General features: G+C 46.1%; 1 protein-coding gene across 1 annotated transcript in view; it reads right to left on the reverse strand.

The window, feature by feature from the left end:
- LOC146809305 (lactoperoxidase-like) overlaps nt 1-19556 on the reverse strand; it is a 193112-nt gene that overhangs the window by 60464 nt on the left and 113092 nt on the right. The window contains exons 8-9 of the mRNA XM_085614335.1: nt 10621-10827; nt 2623-2938 (exon numbers count right to left, since the gene is read on the reverse strand). Coding sequence (XP_085470461.1) covers nt 2623-2938; nt 10621-10827 — 523 coding nt within the window. The remainder of the gene's footprint in view (nt 1-2622; nt 2939-10620; nt 10828-19556) is intronic.

The raw sequence follows: 19556 nt of genomic DNA on the forward strand, positions 1-19556 counted from the left end.
AGTTATTTTTGTTGTCAGTCTCATTTGTGATCTTTTAATTGCTTAGCGTCTGTAGCTTCCTTTCGTTTGTTAGTGCCTCCTTGGAGTACATGTGTTCTTTCTTGTCTTTGTTCTTCCTCAATTTTTTGCAACACACAGTTGTTTTTAATACAAGCATGCACCGTCTAATTTATGTTGCTTTACCTCTATCTGCTAGCTCTATTGATGCTTTCGTAGCTTACAACTATACTACTCTACACCAATATACTCTATGCTACTTCTCTCTATGCCACTCCACTCTATTCCACTGTACACATCTCCACTCTACTCTACACCACTCCACTCTACGCCACTCTAGACCTCTCCACTCTACTCTACGCCACTCTACTCTATGCACTCTAATCTATGCCACTCCACTCTACACCACTCCAGGTCACTCCATTTGACTCCTCTCACTGCCACTCTAAGGCACCCTTTGCCACTCCACTCTAGGCCATGCCAGTACATGCCACTCTACCCTATCCCAGCCTACTCTATGCCACTTCACACCACTTTACGCCTCTCTATTCTATGACTCTCTATGCCACTCTATTCTATGCCACTCCTCTCTATGTCACTCTATTCCACTCTATGCCAGTCGGTGCCACTGCATGCCACTCTTTGCCACTCCATGCCGCTCAATGCCTCTCCATTCTATTCCACGGCACTGTACTCAATGCCACTCTACTCCAAGCCACTCCACTCTTTGCCACTCTGCTCTAAGCCACTTCACTTTACTCCACACCACTCTATGCCACTTCACACCACTCTGCGCCATTCCAGCATATGTCCCTCTACCCCACATTACTCTACTCTATGGCACTCTACTTCACTCTATGCCAATCACCACTGTACCATTATACTCTATTCTACACCACTCTACGGCACTCTACACCACTCCATGTCACTTCAAACCACACAATGCCACTGTTAGGCGCTCTTAGCCATTCCACTGCACGCCACTCCACTCTATGTTACTCAACTCTACGCCTGTATACTCTAAACCACTCCATGCCATTCTATGCCACTCAACTCTGCACCACTTCATGCCACTCTATTCTATACCACTGTACTCCAGGCTACTCTATGCCACTCTACTCTACACCACTCCGTTCCACTCTGCGCCACTCCGCATCTCCCTACTCACTGCCACTCTATACCACTCCACTATACACCGCTTCACCCGACTCTATACCACCCTACTCTACACTAGTCTACTCTGCGTCACTCTATTCAACTCTATGCAACACTCTTTTACACCACTGTACTGTACACTACTCTACTGTGTGCCATTCCAATCTATGCCACCTCTCTCTATGCCACTCTTCTCTATGCCGCTCTCCTCTATGCCACTCTAGTCTACATCACACCACTACATTTTATCCACACAGAGCAGCAGCCATGCTGCTGGACAAAATGGCTAACCAATTGGATTTGCTAATGTTTATTATTTTGTACATATATTCTCTTGATACTGGTAGTACAGATAAACATCACACTAGTCCAACACCTCAGCCTACATCCTCACATCAGCCCACAATAGATGGAGAAGAGTTGTTTGAACAGTATGTTTCAGGAACAAAAGTTTTTAACCTAAAATCTCAGTGGTCCTCTGCAGTTATAGTTTGTGGGGGGATGAATTCATAAAGTTCAAGGCCCCCCATCTACATTCTGGTGACAATGTCAATGCCTGCTTTAGTGTCCTGCTTGATCTCCCAACAGCTTTCAACGCCAATAAATATTGAGAGCTACTTAACACCCTTACAGCATAAATTACTTTCAATGGCAACACCCTGCAAGACTTCATGCCATACCCGAAGAACAGAGCGTAGCTGATCCAGAAGGGTTCCAACAGATCTGAACCCCCCATCTCTAGGCAACAGTCTCTAACCAAGTTTTTTGTACCTGTATATCAAATCCCTGAATTTCGACTTAACAGCAACAACATCAGAGACACCTATATGGGGTTCACACATAACTATTTGTAAGTTACAAGTGTTTATGACATCAATCGCCGGATCTATTGTTTTGCCACGATCCAGGCTAGATCTGGAAAGCCTATCAACCACTGGATTTTTGCCATCTTGAAGGAATAAAAACACTGCTGGCTAGCGACTGTAGGATCCACTGAACTCCAAAGACAAGTTGCCAGATGCTATCTTGCTATGCTCCTAAGTCATAGAATGCAGTATCAGTCAACGCCTACCGGGTGCCATTCTTTTTCCACAATATAAGCAACACTTTTCCTCCTCACCACTAGGATGCAGAAGAACCCCTGAAGAGTGTGCACTTTTCCCATCTGCACCTCTGACACACTCCTCAGAGCCCCACTATCCCTATGTGCTCTCTAGCAACTCTGTCACCACTACTTGCTCCTGTCTGCGCGACTTATTATGAAATTCTTATCGTGTGCAGTGCTGAATTGCCGTATATCTATATTCATTCTATATAAGTCACATACATAAATCACAAGATCTATATATTGGAATATCTAGTACAGTAACACTTTCATTGTAGCAGAAGATCCCACTGATAATATCTCGGTTATTTAGACTAAGCACTGAGCATATTAGTACATTTCATGATTGCAACGATAGATCTTACCGGCAATAAAACATGGAATTTCAAAAGTGGTATTGATGGATGCACATGGACTATTTGGCTTAGCTTCAAAGGGCAGAAATGGTCTAGTTCCATCCTGAAACCTATCGTTGACAGCTAACAACCCCAGATCATTTGTCTTATTCCTTAGACTGCCAGCTGTAGAGGCTGTGCTTCCATACACCATGCCGGCATCAATGAAGGAGGTTAAGCCATTCAGCTGCTCTCTGACTATTGTCTCAGTGGGGCACGCTGGACCAGTGCGAAATAAGGCAATGCAGTTGCCCCTTCTATCACCCATTGGATCGTTCGGCGGTATCTGAAAAACCATAATATAGATCATTTGAGCAGTTAATGTATCAAAAGATAATATTATATCACTCTACCATATTCAATTTACTATGACATCTGGTGAAGAACATTGAAGGTAATTATTAGCTGAGAGCTCAAAGAGTGAACCAAAAAAAGGCTAAGCAGATATTACAAGTATTACTTAATAAAAAGGGGTATTTAAATGTATGTTAACATTAGGGTCCTCCGTTTCAAGGAAATCACACTGAAAGGAAGATAATATAACAAAAGTAATCAATCAATCAATCAAACAGCATATGTAAAGTGCAATACTGTCACCCTTAGGGGTATATGGGAGCTATGTCTCTGTCGAAGAGCCAGGTCTTAAGTCTCTTTCTGAAGTCTGCCAGCAAGGGAGCTGTAAAGAGCTGGAGGGGAAGGTAATTCCAGGTCTTCCCAGCAATGTAGAAGAACAAGTTGCCACCGCTGCTGCTGCAACGGATGTGGGGTGTGTGTGCGAGGGCGAGTGAAGAGGGGCACAGAGGGTTGGTGGAGGTTTAGTAGATGGTTGATGTAGGCCGGCCCTAGGTCATGGAGGGCTCTGTAGGCATGTGTGAGGATCTTGAACTGGCATCTTTTCTGGATGGTGAGACAGTGGAGGTCTCTGTTGTGTCCTATTACCCTTGTGCTCGTTTTTCTCCTCGTCTGAAGCCAGGCTGGAGTGTGGAGCTTCGGCCATAATCTATGGAGATGGATGAAGAGAGGGGGACTTGTATCTTCAATAAAGATTTTAACTACTGCCACGGTCTTCATTCACCTTTGTAACACTGGTGACGATCAAACACAGTTTGACGAGGTGAGTGTATGCTGCGCCGGAGCTGTGTCCTATTACCCTTGTGCTCGTTTTTCTCCGCGTCTGAAGCCAGGCTGGAGTGTGGAGCTTCGGCCATAATCTAGGACGGTTGGAGATCGGGGATGGAGGAGAGAGGGGGACTTGTATCTTCAATAAAGATTTTAACTACTGCCACGGTCTTCATTCACCTTTGTAACACTGGTGACGATCAAACACAGTTTGCCAAGGTGAGTGTATGCTGCGCCAGAGCTGGTTGCTGCCGCGCCACTCCTCTCTGGAACAATTTGCTGCTGCTGCTGAGTGGGCCCATTTGTAGGTCTTCCACAGAGAGCAGGAAGCTCTACCCATATTTCGGCAGCAACTCGCACTTTGTTGGTTTGGGTAACCACCCCATTGACATGTGCGCATTACCACGTATACACAGCGACCATTTTGGTCACAAAACAAGGTCAGGCAAGTTAAATAAGCCCGACAGCGATATCATCACTATATGCTTCATTCAGTGGTTGTTTTCTTCGGCGGCCATATTGTTTGTCTGACCCAGCAATGTTTCAGAGTCAGGCAACACAGTCTTTGAAGGACTTTGGAATTTTAAACTGTGGTTTTTGTTTTTGTTTTTGCTGGTAACTTTGGACAAGTCTCTACTATAATTTCAGGATGCAAACTTTATGCTATTTTCCAATTAAAGAAACATTTTCTATATTTTGCAGTTTTGTTATCCTTTTCTCTACCAAAAACAACAGGAGAGGAAGGGATCAACACGGCTAGTCCCCTCGGTTAAATATCAATAAACAATAAAGCCAGTGTACAATAAGGGGGCACTCTAATCAATGTGGTACATCAAACGATCGAGCCACAAGCCTCAGATTCCCTGTGAACCGTTATGTTCATTGGAGGTAAACTTGGCAACATCAGAACAGTACCCAATGGGTATGAAAAGCCCTCACTCACCAACCTGGTTGGTGACATGCTTCATCATTGGGCTTCCACTGGGACGACCGAATGTCATCCCAGTGTGCTGCGACGCCAGGTTACTGCGGAGCTGGGTTGGTTGTGTGGGGAAAGTGAATTTAAAATAACCAATCAAGTCAAAAAAGGAACTTTATTAATTTTGCTTTTTAAGCAAAATTAATAAAGTTCCTTTTTTGACTTGATGCCATTACAACGCGGTGTTTACAACGACTGCGTTACCACGCAATGCTATTACTACGCAAGTCATTACATTGACTTGCAGTAGATGGTGTGCTAACATTACAAAGAGTATTTTTTCATTTCAATGCATGTGAGCAAACTGGTTATTTAAATCTAATGCCCAAGTATTCAGAAATTCATACTTGTCGATATAAGTTAACCATATTTTTTGGGCTGCCCCACACCCCTGCTCACACAAACATGCCTATTAAAGATTCACTCACCCGATTTCGGTCAGTGCCGGTCACACGGAAGTTAGCAGTGCAAACTGCTAACTTGCGACCTAAGGTGTAAGAGATGCACGGCACGTGTCAACAAAGATTGTGCGTCCGTTCTTTCAAACCGTCATGCTTCTGCTCGGTACTCACTCTATGGCGGAGTTTAGTGATACTCTGCACCCACCCCGACTCTGGGCTCCGTAACAGTGTTGTTCATTCCGGGTAATAAAAAAAAGTTTGTGTCACTTCCTTTTCATTATCCACAAAGACTAGTACGTCAACCATGGCAGCCATCTTTAAGGAGGGCGAGCCGGCCGATGGTGCTTCTTTTTCTAATGTTTAGTTATGTACCACTTTCTAATGGAGATGGAACTAGTGTGTGTCCCGCTATAGCTCCATGAGGGAGAGCGGGCTGGCATATCGATCCATAACAGCTATTTGTGCTGCCTTAAATGAAAGTCACGATTAACCAATTATTGCATAATGCTCAACTTTACTTGAGATGAAACATTACCATACAGTGTGGCAGGGTTATTGGAGGCAATGCAAACCCTTCCTATCTGTCATTCTCTTTGTAGTTTACAGAGGGTGGCGCATATGGGGACATACAAAGGGGGGGTTCATGTCTGAGGGCACGTTAGAGGACCCCCTGTTCTCCGTAAAGGATTGAGGTGTGATCGCTGATCTTGTGGTGCAGAATGCAGGTTGGAGGGATGTATTCATTTATTAAGCACCCCCCAAGGTATATCATCATTCAGTCCAACTCTATGTGTGGTCAATCTGAAAATCCACTTTTGCTCCTTCCTAAATAGTGTTTCTTCCCTTATCTATGTGTAAGCATCAAGTATTGTCCAACTGAGGTCATCTGGTGAGTGACCGACCGTGGTGTAATGGGTGCATATCTTAGTTTTGGATCTTTTGCATCTGATAATACTGCGATGTTTGGTAATTCCCTCCAACCTGCATTCTGCACCACAAGATCAGCTATCATACCTCAATCCTTTATGGAGAACAGGGCCCACGAGACATCCCAACTTGGGTCCTCTAACATGCCCTTATACATGAACCCCCCCTTTGTGTGTCACCATATGCGCCACCCACTGGAAACTAAAAAGAGAATGACAGATAGGAAGGGTTTGCATTACCTCAAATAACCTTGCCACACTGTATAGTAATGTTTCAACTCAGTGAAAGTAAAATATAAGATGAGAATTATGCAATAATTGGTTAATCATTTAAAGTAGCACAAATAGCTATTATGGATTGATATGCCATCCCGCTCTCCCTAATGGAGCCATAACGTGATAGTTCAATCACCATTAGAAAGTGGCACATAACGAAACATTATAAAACGAAGTACCATCACCCGGACCGCCCCAAAGATGGCCACCACGATTGACGTACTAGTCTTTGTGGATAATAAAAGGGAGGTGACAGAAACTTTATTTAACCAGCCGGAACGAACAGCACAGTTATGGAGCCCAGATCCGGGGTAGGTGCAGAGTATCTCTGAACTCCGCCATACAGTGAGTACTGAGCAGAAGCATGACAGTTTGAAAGTACGGAGATAAGACGCACGATCTTTGTTGACCCGTGCCGTGCCTCTCTTACACTTTAGGTCGCAAATGAGCGGTTCACTCTGGTACCCTCAGTGTGACTGACATTGACCAAAATCAGGTGAGTGATGTCCTGGCGCTGAATAACAGATGTTTATTGTTACTCAACTCAATGGTACTCATTTTATCGTGCTGAGATGGATGAAAGGCTGAGTGGACCCGCCGAGATTTGAACCTGTGACCATGAGGTCAAAAACAGGACCCTGCAGTAGCTGCTTTAGTCCACTGAGCCACCAGACCCGGCTGATTTAATCACCATGTTTGTTTGAGCACGGGTGCGGGGCTGCACAAAAAGTACAGTTTACTTATATCGACAAGCATGAATTTATGAATACTTGGGCATTAGATTTAAATAACCAGTTTGCTCCGATGCCTTGAGACAAAAAAAGAAAAAACTAAAAAACCATTTGATTGCCAAAAACCTTTTTATCACTAAAAGTCCCCCATTAGAACCCTATGTAAAGTGTATGTTGGGACACGATTAGGATGTGCTTCCTTTTGACCTCCTTACCCTTTCCCCTCCACAGTCCCTTAACTAATTGTCACCACAAACTTCTCATTGGGGCTGTGAACGGACCAAACGGTCAAGCAGATAAAAGCAAACTGCAGCTCTGAATTGAGCCCTCCTTTGACCAAAATTGTAATAAGTCTATATAAACTACATTTATTTTTTGTCATTTTATGTCTTTCAGGTCAGTGCGACAAAAAAGGTAGATTCTTACCTTAAATAGTATGTTGTGACTAAGTACTAGGACAACCATGACACACCTTGAACTAGTCACGTAGTAGTCAGTGTAGGTTATCTGTCTCTGGTCCTGACGAATTGCCAACAGACCCTTCTGGGCTAGAATAGGCAAGAAACATGTTGATCTCACATTTTTAAAGACTTCTCACGATTGCTCCTAGGACCATTGTATATCGCATATGAACACCACCGTCACCTTTTTAATTAGGGTAATGAGCTTCCCCAGTAAAATTTACCCTAAATAAGGATCACTATACCTATTTTAAGCCACTTCCACACTACACACTACCTACACCCCACATACCCACACTTCATCAAACGGCTATATCAAAAGATCTCCGGCAAAGAGCCCCTTCATGGGTGCCTGTCAGGCATTGCAGCACCAGCCCGACGAGGAGCATGCCCAGATGATGAAGCATGACACCTCTCGGGGTGTGTTAGGACACTTGCTCCTATTGGAGCCTATTCCACTGACTTGATTTACGCGTAAATCACTGTCTGTGTGAAAGGAACGGCACACTACTATATTTCCATGTTATTAATTGATTAATGGTGTTTATCCTGATTTCCTTTTAGTTTTCTGTTGATTCTGATTGTAGATTATTTGCTTTATTATTGGACATGACTTTATTTTGGTTATGATGTTGTGTATATTTTATACAACTATTTATGCTTTTTTATTTTTTGTAACATTTTTAGTTATTGTTTTAATGAATTTAGTATGAAATCATTTGCTATTGTTTCATTGTAAATGGGGCAGATGTGTTGTGTCCTGTTTTTCCTCCTGCTCGTCTGTCTCCGCAACTCAAGCCTCGCTAGAGTGTGAAGCTTTGGCTGCATTCCAGGATGGGTGGAGATTGGGGACGGAGAAAAGAGGAGGACGCATTTCAGGATGGTGGTTGCCCGTTACTTGTATCTTCCATAAAGATTTCTACTACTGCCACTACCTTCATTCACCTTTGTAACAGTCTCTCTGGTTTTGGGTGATGTGGGTTCATTTGGGGAAGTCCAAGATGGGTCTGGCGGCAGTGTTCTGTATGGTCTGGAGTCTTCTGAGAAGTTGGGTTGAGATGTCGGCATGGACAACGTTGCTGTAGTCAAGGCGGTTGGTGACGAGGGTCTGAGTGATGGTCTTTTGGGTGTTGGGTGGGATCCATCTGAAGATTCTGCAGTGAATGCGAAGTGTGTGGAAGCAGAGGAGGTGACGGCATTGACTTGTCGTTTCATGGTCAGTTGACTGTCAAGAATGATGCAGAGGTTGCGTGCATGGTCAGTCAGTGTAGGTCCGAGTTCTGCAGGCCACCAGCTATGGTCCCATGCAGAAGTGTCACCATCAGCTGAGGAAAGGCAATCCTGAAACGCATCGTGATGCCATTGAGTTGATGAATCACTTGAATTCCCATGAGATCTTGGATCAGTCTCAAACGGCTTCCACACCGACTACAGCACCAAATCTGCCCTTAATGTTGCCACTGATTACATCCGCATGCAGATCGACCAGGGTAGTTCGGTAGTGCTGGTTATGCTTGATCTGTCAGCAGCCTTTGATACCGTTTCTCCCACTCGGATGGGTCAATGTTTGAAAGAGGTGGGAATCTCGAGTAAGGCTCTGCAGGTCCTCCACTCCTTCCTGACAGAGAGAACTAATGCTGATAGCTGTGAGGGTTTCAGATCAAAGGCTTTTAGCCTACCCTGTGGTGTTCCCCAGGGTTCATCCCTGAGCCCCACCCTCTTTAATGTGTATGTGTCCCTGTTTGCCAAGCTGGTCAGATCTTTTGGGTTCCAGGTGATTTCCTACCGTGACGACACGCAGATCATTGTTTCCATCTCTCATGATCTGCAGTCAGTCGCCGGGAAATTTAACCAGTGCATGGCCAGTATTATCAGATGGATGCAGAATAACTCTCTTAAGATCAATGCAGAAAAAACTGAGGTCCTAGTTTTTGGTCTTCAGACTTCAATCTGGTCGAATGCCTGGTGGCCAGGAGATTGTGGTCCCCTTCCTGTTCCCGCCAAGACGGTCATGGGGGTTATTTTTGACGTGGACCTGACCTTCGAGGCTCAGGTCAGTCGCACTGTCAGCACTTGCTCTTACATTTTGAAGACTCTCAGAAAGGTGCTCCTGTATATTACTTCAGCACTCCATCGGCCCACGATCATTGCACTAGTTACCTCCCGTCTTGACTACTGCATTGCCTTGTATCTGAATATCAGTGCAGCCTCCCGGAATAGGCTTCAGGTTGTAAAAAACATGGCTGCCAGCCTGATCCTTCATGTCCCAAAAAGGCATTCAGCATGAGGAGGGGCTTTGCACGCTGCACTAGCTCCCTAGTAGGGAGCTAATCTCTTTCAAAGCCCTGTGTATGTTTCACAGGCCCTGCATCATAAAGGTTCGCAGCAGCTGAAAACCATGTTTAAATGGTATATGCAAGGGAGGGCTCTGAGATCTTCCTCCCAGAGAAAATTGATCATCCCTAGAATCTGCAAAGCCAGATGGGGCGGCCGTTCCTTCTCGGTGGCAACTGCAAAACTTTGGAATACTCTACCTTTCTCGATTTCCCAGGTAGAGTCACTTCCAGTGTTCAAAACACTGCTGAAGACTTGGCTTTCCTCAGTTTAGTCAGCAACCCATCATTCTCCTCACTTCTTCTCTACCGCCTAGCACCGTGGCACCTTCGGGTATTAGTGCGCTTTATGAATCTCCAGCCTATCCTATCCTATTCATCTCTAGGGAAATATACTTTTCTTTTTCTTCTACAGTGAAGTGAAATGAAAAAAGACAGATTTTTGGATTTGTAAAACATGTAATGCAGTTGTAGCAGCCTCAGAGTGCTACCTTGAGAGCTGCATCTGTTCACTGTAATATACTGTCACTCGTTGAGATGGCCGTACTAATTATGAAACTATTCAAACCATCATCCTTCAATGTATGGTGCAAACAATATTGAAATTTGAAATCTTGGTAGGAAATCTTACAGTAATGTTGGCTATTTCCCTCACTCGGAAGCCACATTGGACATTGACAATCACCACGATCTGTTCATTCAAAACCTCCTTAAAAATATGTTCCTCTGAGCACCAACTCACCATGATCGGAAAGCAGTTTGCTTCTTTAGCACAGGTCGCGGCACACTCAGCTCTAGTTCTGTTGGGGCTTGCCACAGGGCTCTCAGGAGAAAAATCGAGATCATGGTCAATCCACTGGCCCCATAGCATGAACATTTGAGATCTTTCGTGGTCCAATACCCCTTTCTCATCCAGATATTGAACAACAGAGTTTGACACATGCCGGACCTATAGAAATAAAAAGTGATGAGATGTTTGGGATGAATAAGGCTCACGACATTTGTAGCTGCTATACAATGAACTCATGTATGACAGAATTTCACAATTCTGCATCAACTCCACATATATGTCAGATGATTCCAAACTCTTTAGCGACATGTGTTGTTGATATCAACTTGCTCTGAATCTATAAGACATGGCAATGACAAATATTGTTCTGGAGGGAATCTTTAGGCTTAATGCAAATGTATGCAGAGACAACTCGTTGCCACCAAAATTGATTACAACTCTGGAAGTGCAGGACTCAGTGCAAGGTTTTTCTTTAGTGGCATGTACGATGCTGCGGCAAACAAAGTATGCTGCAGTTTTGTGGCACTGTAACTGACCCTTAATATCTTCCTAACCTGCAAATTTGTATTGATGTTTCAAAAATCTTGTTGAATACCCAGTTCCAAATGCAGCAAATGTGCTAACACTGTCCTTTATGACTAGGCAGTGCTAGGTCAATCACTATTGACAAATAGGGCATTATAAGGTGGTAAAGAAAATAGTTTCAAACTGGAAAATACCCACAAATGACAGAAGAGAAGCCAAGTCTATCCCTAAGTGTAGAGAACACCCTTTAAAGAGTGGCTAATTTAAATAATTAATTAATTCATTACTAGTAGTTTTCTATTTGGGAATAATTGTTTTCTCCCCTATGATAACGGCTTCTTGTATGCATAGCATTAAAGAGAACTCTGGGAATGGAGTCTGGAAACATCATTAAAATATATTTTCACATTCACACATGTAATGTCACCTACAATTAAATTGAAAAACACCAGTTTCCAAAAGGATGTTTAGGGACTCAAAAAGATCATATTCCTGCAACCCTCTTCCCCACTTTAACATTTTCAGCATAAATAAAATACAATCAATTTCAATATTTATACTAAGAAATGCAACTCTACATCATTGGACCCTTCAAGTCAATATTTCAATAAAATCGCCATTGTATTCTGTCCAATGTCATTGCACAAGAATGACTCCATCCACATACTTGTTGTGCCTTTAAAAAGTCAACCTAGAGACACCCTACATTTGCTATGACATAAAACTATTGACGGTGTACGCATACATTCTTTGATATGTGATGAAAACTGTTTATAGTTGCTTCTAAGCGATAGATCTAGATTACAACTCTTACATAAATCAGAAAAAGGTAAGACCTGACTCCCTTTAAGTACATGTACAATATTTGACAAAAACACACGTGACTCCAAGATTACCATCACACCAACACAAAATATAATAGCAGTTCTGTCTTATTTGAGATAGTGAGAAGTTTACTCTTTTCAAAACGTTTTTGTTTTTATAATTTAGGCATATGAATGCTTGTTTTATCCATAAAAGGCTCGATATATTTTCTCTTTTAATATCCGTAGGTTATCTAAAAAAAATGAATCAAGTAGAAATTGAGCTATCAAATTCTTCTAAGCAATCACCCAGGTAGGTGTTTTCTTTATTGTGTTTCCAGGTGTTGGACTTGGCCCTTCTGGCAGGTTCACCCCTAAACTTTTTGCGATTATCCTAGCTTTTTCCCTATGTTGTGTAAGTGGTTTTAGGCCTCTAGGCGCTTTTACACTGTGTCCCAGTGGAAAGTGCGTGCGCGCTGTTACATTTAGTGAGACTGACCTGCCCTCCCATAGGAATGCCTGGGGAATGTAAGTGTCCATGGTAGTTCCTGATGCGTGGGGAGTGCAGGGTCGAGTTTGGTATGTGCGAACTCGTGAGAGTGAATGCTGCGCGATGATGTGTGCGGCGTTAGTGTGTCTAGTGTAGAAGTGCCACTTCTAGAAGCTGGCACGTCTATGTAATAAAAGTGAAGTGACTGTCTGGCGTGTGATTGGCTGGTGTGCCTGGCTCCAGGAGTCAGGATGGGTCTGCCCCAGTGGTGAGTGGAGAAATCTGCATGTTGATGAGTGGGAGGAGTACACCTGGGACCTGAATAGGGCTGGGCTTTCCCCACACAATGCTGGCTCCGCCCCCTGTGGTGCGACTGATGACCCTGGCCTGTTCTGTGAATAGGGAGAGGGGCTGAGCAAAACAAAGTGCTCAAGAACCAGTTGCATCTGGTTCGCCCCTTCCCTGCACCTTGAGACAAAGGTAACCTGTGTATAAAAAGGGGCTGTGACCCCAAGTAAAATGTTCTCTGCTGATCTTAACTGGAGGGGGCCTGCTGCTGCTGCTGGGCGCCGGGAGGACCGCCACTGGTGACTGCCTCCCTGCCAGGAGGGCCCTGTGAGCTGGCCCCTGGGCCCAGCCCTTGCCCCCCTGCCTCCTAGAAGACTTTGTGCCTGAGCCTTGCCTGGGAGGAGCGCTGTCTCTTCCCTGGCCGAGAAGCGCTTTGTTTCGATTTGCTGAAGAGCGCCCTCGTTGGGAGCAGCAGCGCCGAGCTGCGAGAGTTTCCGTGGGAATCCGGATGTAGGGATTGCCCCGCTGTTTGCCTTGATCTCAAGCGGGTGCCCACCCCGCATGGTGGTGCTCGTTGGTGGGTGCCCACCCCGCTTATGGCGTAATTTCAACGGGTGCCCACTCCGCAACCATCTGCATCCTCTAAGCGGGTGCCCACCCCGCATTTGTTTCTATCTTCAAACGGGAGCCCACCTCGTGAAGAAATCACCGTCGCAGCCCGGGCCAACCCGGAAGTGAGGCACCCTCTGGGGGTGGGCCGCGAGATGGAAGCTGTACCCGGAAGCAGGAAGCAGGTGGGAGCCTACCCCGCGCTCCTGCGTGTGCCCAGGGAGACGCGGTACCAGGGAAGGAAGATCCCGGACATCCCCGGTGAAGCCAGCCGCGGTGAAGTGTGACGGAGCCTCGCGGACTTCAGGGACGACATCGTCGGCCTTCCCCCACCTGGGAGGGGGAAAGGAAGGTCCCAGAGTTCCCCGGGGAAGCCGGGAGGAAACGCCTGGAGTCCTGGACAAGCCCGGTGAGTGGGGCTCAGCTGCTGGGTGGTTGGGGGTGTGTCGGGGCACGTTTTTTGGTGCCCGCCCCCATAGCGAAGTCAGGGCACTGCGGGCGCAGTGCTCATTCCTCCTTCCCGCTGCCCCACCTGACAGTGGGCAGCGGCAGCGCTTTGGGGGCAGGTGTCGTTCAGAGCCCCATTCCGCTCCAACCCCGGGGGCCTGTTTTATTAAAAGCACATCCTGTGCTCCAGTGGGGGCATTATATGTTTAGAGTCCAGAGGGACTCCACCGAAGGGGGCATTCTCCGTCTAGAGCCCAGAGAAGCTCCAACGTTTGGAGGGCATAGTTTACTTTCAGAGCCCCTGGTGGCTCCAACGCTGGGCATATTTGTTGAAAGGGCCATTGAGAGCCCAGGCCCCTTTTGACATGCCAGCCTGCACAGCTGCCCAGCAAGTAGTGGGCAGCTGCAACGTTTAGGCCTGATCTTTGCACCTTCTGCCTTGACTGCGTGCGCAGTCCAGACCTGACACTTTGGACAAAGGGCGTTTGAGCCCCTGAAAGGCCAAGTTGGCCTGGGGACAGTTTCCTGTGTTGTACCATCACCTAGGGTACATGGTTATTTTTGCATGTGTACTTTTGCGCAATGTGCATTGCCTTTATGCTTATTTTGATTCCTAACTGTGTCCAGGCGTAGGAGACTGTTTTCCTAGTATAGGTTATGCTAGTGTGTTCATGGTTCCCTGCGTGATATATGCCTAAGGTGTTTAGAATTGCGTAGGGTGTACTTACCTTTTACCAGTGGTTACTGGTTGTGAGCTACATTTATTTTTTGTTCTACATGTCTACATTTACAATTTGGTGATTTGTGATGATTCTGACAAGTGGTCCCTGTGGCCCTGTCTTGTGTAAATAGCCCCCTGTAAATTCTGCCCAGTGCCAGTTGGCACAGTGTAAATTGTGTGAATATTATCTAATGTGTTTTGGTATAATACAAAGGCTATTTTTATATATAACCTTGTGTGGAGTTTCCATTGTGGTGGGCCTTGGGTGTTGTTGCTGGGTGCGCGCGCAAACGCTTTACACATTGCCTCCGAGATAAGCCTGACTGCTCGTGCCAAGCTACCAAGGGGGTGAGCAGGGGTTATCTTTGGCTTGTAACTCCCCAGCCCTGACTTAGAGTGGTGGTTTCTGCCTGGCTTTGGCGTAAGCCCTAGCCAACCAGAAATCCCATTCCTAACACCAGGTTACAAATATTCCATTAACATTGCACATAATAAATCCTTCAAAGTATATCTTAATGTTGGTTAGACCGACTCATCGTCTCATTGTCAGAATTTTCAGTGAGGTCCTTTTAATTAAAGTTAATTTTGCATATAGTTTGAGAGTCAATAGTTTCCAAATTAGTTGTTTTCTCTTTAGGTCTCTCAATTAGAGGGTCTAAACTGATCCCTGACATCTTGCTTCTCTCTCTTGTCCTTATAATTATGAAATAGGTTAATACTTGTTTGCCCATTGACACAGCTGAGGTATTTTTCTAATCTGTTGCTACTTTTAGATATAACTATTCCTATACATTTTCCTCAGTTCAAAATGTGACTGCTGCACTCTATGTCGGTCTCCACTTTAGGCTACGTACTGCTCCCGAACTGTTAGCTTTGCACACCTTCATAAATTATAACACTTTTCACAACACCTCAGCCATACATACATCAAAGGTTCACCCTACCATATTTAAGCATGTCTTTGAAGATCACTGACCTCCCACGACAACTATAACAGATTGAACTACTGGATGCACTAAAAAGAAGCCCTGTTCTAAGCCACCGTTCTCACCCTGAAGCAAACATAGATCGAGTTGTAGCATTTCTGTTCACAAGGGCATTAGTTGTTTCTAAGCCTGGGCAAAGCACTACGCTACGCTCGCGTAGCTTGCGAAGTTTGCGCTATTTCGCACTACGCAAATTGCACGTAGCACAGTACAAACATGCGTAGCGTAGCATTGCGTAGTGCAGCAGTCATTTTTTGCTTGCTCGCGGTCCTCATCATCAAGTTGCCGACCGCGAGCAAGCAAAATGGCATCCCGGCGAGACTTTTTCCTTGGTCGCGATCAGCAACATCAAGTTGCCGATCACGAGCGTGGAAAATAAACATCCCGGCGAGATTTACAACCTCAGGAGGTCAGGTTTCTCATTGCGAGTGGTCGCATATGCTCGCGACCGCTCGCGATGAGAAACTACTAGTCCGCGTTGAGAAATCTGCCGCTCGAGTAAAAATCTACTCCAGCAGCAGAAAACTACAGCTCGCACTGTGCAAGATGCCGTTTTCAATGATTGCACAGTGCCGGATGCTTGTCCGCACTGTGCAATCATTGAAAACGGCATCTTGCACAGTGCGAACAGGGTACTATGCAGTTCGCGAAGTGCTACGCGTAGCTCGTGTAGTGCGAAGTGCACTTTGCGTAGCTTCACGTAGTGCTACTTCTCAAACTACGCCCAGGGTTAGTTGTTTCATCTATGATCTATCGTAGGCATTGCATGTCCCTCAGATTTCAGGTGCGTCATCACTTCTGTCTCTAGTGCCTGCCAGAGCTGAGTTATTAGCCCAGAGACTGAGTGAGCGATAACATGAAGAGAGATGATTCGAGAGGCAAATCACCAACCATAGCCACTCTAAAGGCAAACCTGAAGACCCTGCCAGAGTTTAGGATTGAACTCGTTTATAAGGAGATAGCAAAGCTAAGGATTATAGAAATGTTCCTTGGGTGTGATATCAAACATTCATCACAACTAAATTTGGCATGATTCTTTTAACTTAATCAGACTACAACCGTCATAGACACTAGCCACCTAGAACAGATGCAGGCGCTGCACCACTGGTAGTGTACCAGTCAACCAGCCTTGGGACAGCGTGTGATGACATCACTCCACACACACCAACAGAAAACCATTACTTCCCTTGAAAGGGTGCAAATTGGCAGCTGCAGTGTCTGAGGCCCTGTGCACCATTTGAGCTGCTGGTGAGCTTTTGGAAAGGTTGTCTTCCTCAGAGCTGTGGTGGGTGGACTCTGCAGTAATTCCGGCTGCAGTGTTGGCTTGGATCTACCCCAGAGGAGAAGAGGAAATCAATGAGACCAAAGAGTTCAATAAATTGATGAGGGTATACTAGAAACGGAGAAACAAAGAGAGGAAAACCTAGATGTGGGAGACATATTTACCAGGAGATTCACACACTGAGAGGTAAGTGGAAAAACAGGAAGACCATTTTTTGAGAAGGAACTGACAAGATCAGCATTTAAAACGGTGAGGATGAGCAGAGAAGGAATTATACCTGGAGTAGTGAGGACAGCTAATGAAAATACAGAAAGATCAATTGGGAACCTACAGATATTACAAAGATAACAAAGGTTGCAAAAAGAGGAAAGGATAGCCAGGGTGCTATCACCCCTAGAACACGGAAGGGAGAGTTGGAGTGGCCTATCACAAGTAGAGGTGATATAAGCAGAGGAAGAGTCAGAATGTGCATCACCTTTACACTGACAGCATGGGCAGCTCCCCTGAGACCAGGAGAATGGGAAGAGAGGCTTTTTGGCATCACAACAGTCTGCCAATTTCTGTAGGAACATTGAAGATGTGGGACTGATCATGTTAGAATCATGATAGTTAAAAGCATGAAGTTCTGACTGCAAAGAAAGCGAGCGCATTGTGAAAGATCCCCTGCATTGCTGCACAAACACTCAGACGTTTATTTCATGTAATGTCCTGATAAGTCTAGAGTGGAACTTTACCCGTTTGGAGTCCCGTTACGCTGTTTGCTGGGTCCCTGCTGGTGCACTCAATCACCTGCCCTGCTGTTGCCGCTTCTGGGCTTTTTGAACATCGGGTCTCTCGCGCTGCCGCTACTCTACTCTGCGGCCGGAGAGCGGGGAGACTACACCTCTCAGGCGCCCTAGCGCCCGTCTGACGCCACTCACGCGCCCGGAGGCGCACTAAAAACCCGCGGCTCCCTCGGGGGAGCGGGAAGGTTTGAATTGGAGTCCCGTTACGCTGTTTGCTGGGTCCCTGCTGGTGCACTTAATCACCTGCCCTGCTGTTGCCGCTTCTGGGCTTTTTGAACATCGGGTCTCCCGCGCTGCCGCTACTCTACTCTGCGGCCGGAGAGCGGGGAGACTACACCTCCCAGGCGCCCTAGCGCCCGTCTGACGCCACTCACGCGCCCGGAGGCGCACTAAAAACCCGCGGCTCCCTCGGGGGAGCGGGAAGGTTTGAATTGGAGTCCCGTTACGCTGTTTGCTGGGTCCCTGCTGGTGCACTTAATCACCTGCCCTGCTGTTGCCGCTTCTGGGCTTTTTGAACATCGGGTCTCCCGCGCTGCCGCTACTCTACTCTGCGGCCGGAGAGCGGGGAGACTACACCTCCCAGGCGCCCTAGCGCCCGTCTGACGCCACTCACGCGCCCGGAGGCGCACTAAAAACCCGCGGCTCCCTCCGCGTCGCGGGACGCGCGCGGGCGGCGCGGGCTAAGCCCGGGCAAAGGGCGGGCGCTCTGAGGCCCTCAGAGGACAGAAGAGACAGGACTGGGCCACGGACTTTGCACGTATGTAATGCTGAACAAGTGCAGTTATTATACGGTGTTGTGTAACGTGGTTATCCGTAGGTGCTACTTGAAGTTAGTTGTTTGGTATAGCCCCCGGTAAACGTGTCCGGACCTAAGGCTCACTGTTAGGGTTGTTAATATGTCTAAGTTCAAGAAGAATAAACCCACCATGGGGGCTGGTTCTATGGATAACTATCTTGTACAAAAGGTGACCCAAATTAATAACTACAACCTCCTCTCAATTTTCTTACAGAGACTGGAAAAACATCAATCTAGCTCACTTAACAGAGATGATGCAGGAAGGTCATATCCCCAACGAACAGGATCCCACTATAGCGTCTTTTAATTACTTGACAAACTTAAACACGGCCTGCAACAAACTAGCCCCGATTAAAATTTACCACCGCAACAGGAAAATGCCATCAGCTCAGTGGTTTACAGAGCCCCTTAGGATTCAGAGACAGTATTGCAGGAACCTTGAAAGGCAGTGGCGCCGCCACTATAGCCCTGCAGACAAAATGACTTATAAAAACGCCCTTTCCATCTACAAAAGACTTATAGTTTCTGAAAAAAGTCGCTACTATACGTCACAAATCAACCAGGCGAAAAACTCGGTAGGAGAACTATTTCAGGTGGTCACGACTTTGTCCAACCCCCCCGCCGCGCGCCTAGAAGGCTCTCAGTCTCTATCGGACGCTCTGGCCAGCTTCTTTGAGGAGAAGGTTAGTTCCATTTTCCTTATCTTCTCTCATTCCTCCCCTTCCCCCTCCCCTGTGGCATTTCCCAGCAATACTCCTCCCATCTTTTCATCTTTCGACACCATCAATCAGGAACATATTCAACATCTGGTAGCCACCACCAAATCTGGATCCCCCCTCGACCCATGCCCCCCTGCTATTCTGAATCTTATCCCAGCAGCAATTTCCCCCGTGTTGTCTACTATCTGCAATGCCATGTTTTCAACAGGCATCTACCTGTCGGTTTGGAAGGAGGCTATTATTAAGCCTCTCTTAAAAAAGCCAACTCTGGACCCTCTTCTCCCCGCCAGTTATAGACCTATCGCCTGTCTCCCCTTCCCAGCCAAGATTTTCGAAAAAGCAATGAACATCCAGCTTTCGAAATTCATCAATGACAACGATCTACTTGACGACACCCAGTTTGGCTTCAGACAGGGACACGGAACGGAGACAGCATT

Source organism: Triturus cristatus, chromosome 7, assembly GCF_964204655.1.
Source record: "Triturus cristatus chromosome 7, aTriCri1.1, whole genome shotgun sequence".
Lineage (NCBI taxonomy): Eukaryota > Metazoa > Chordata > Amphibia > Caudata > Salamandridae > Triturus > Triturus cristatus.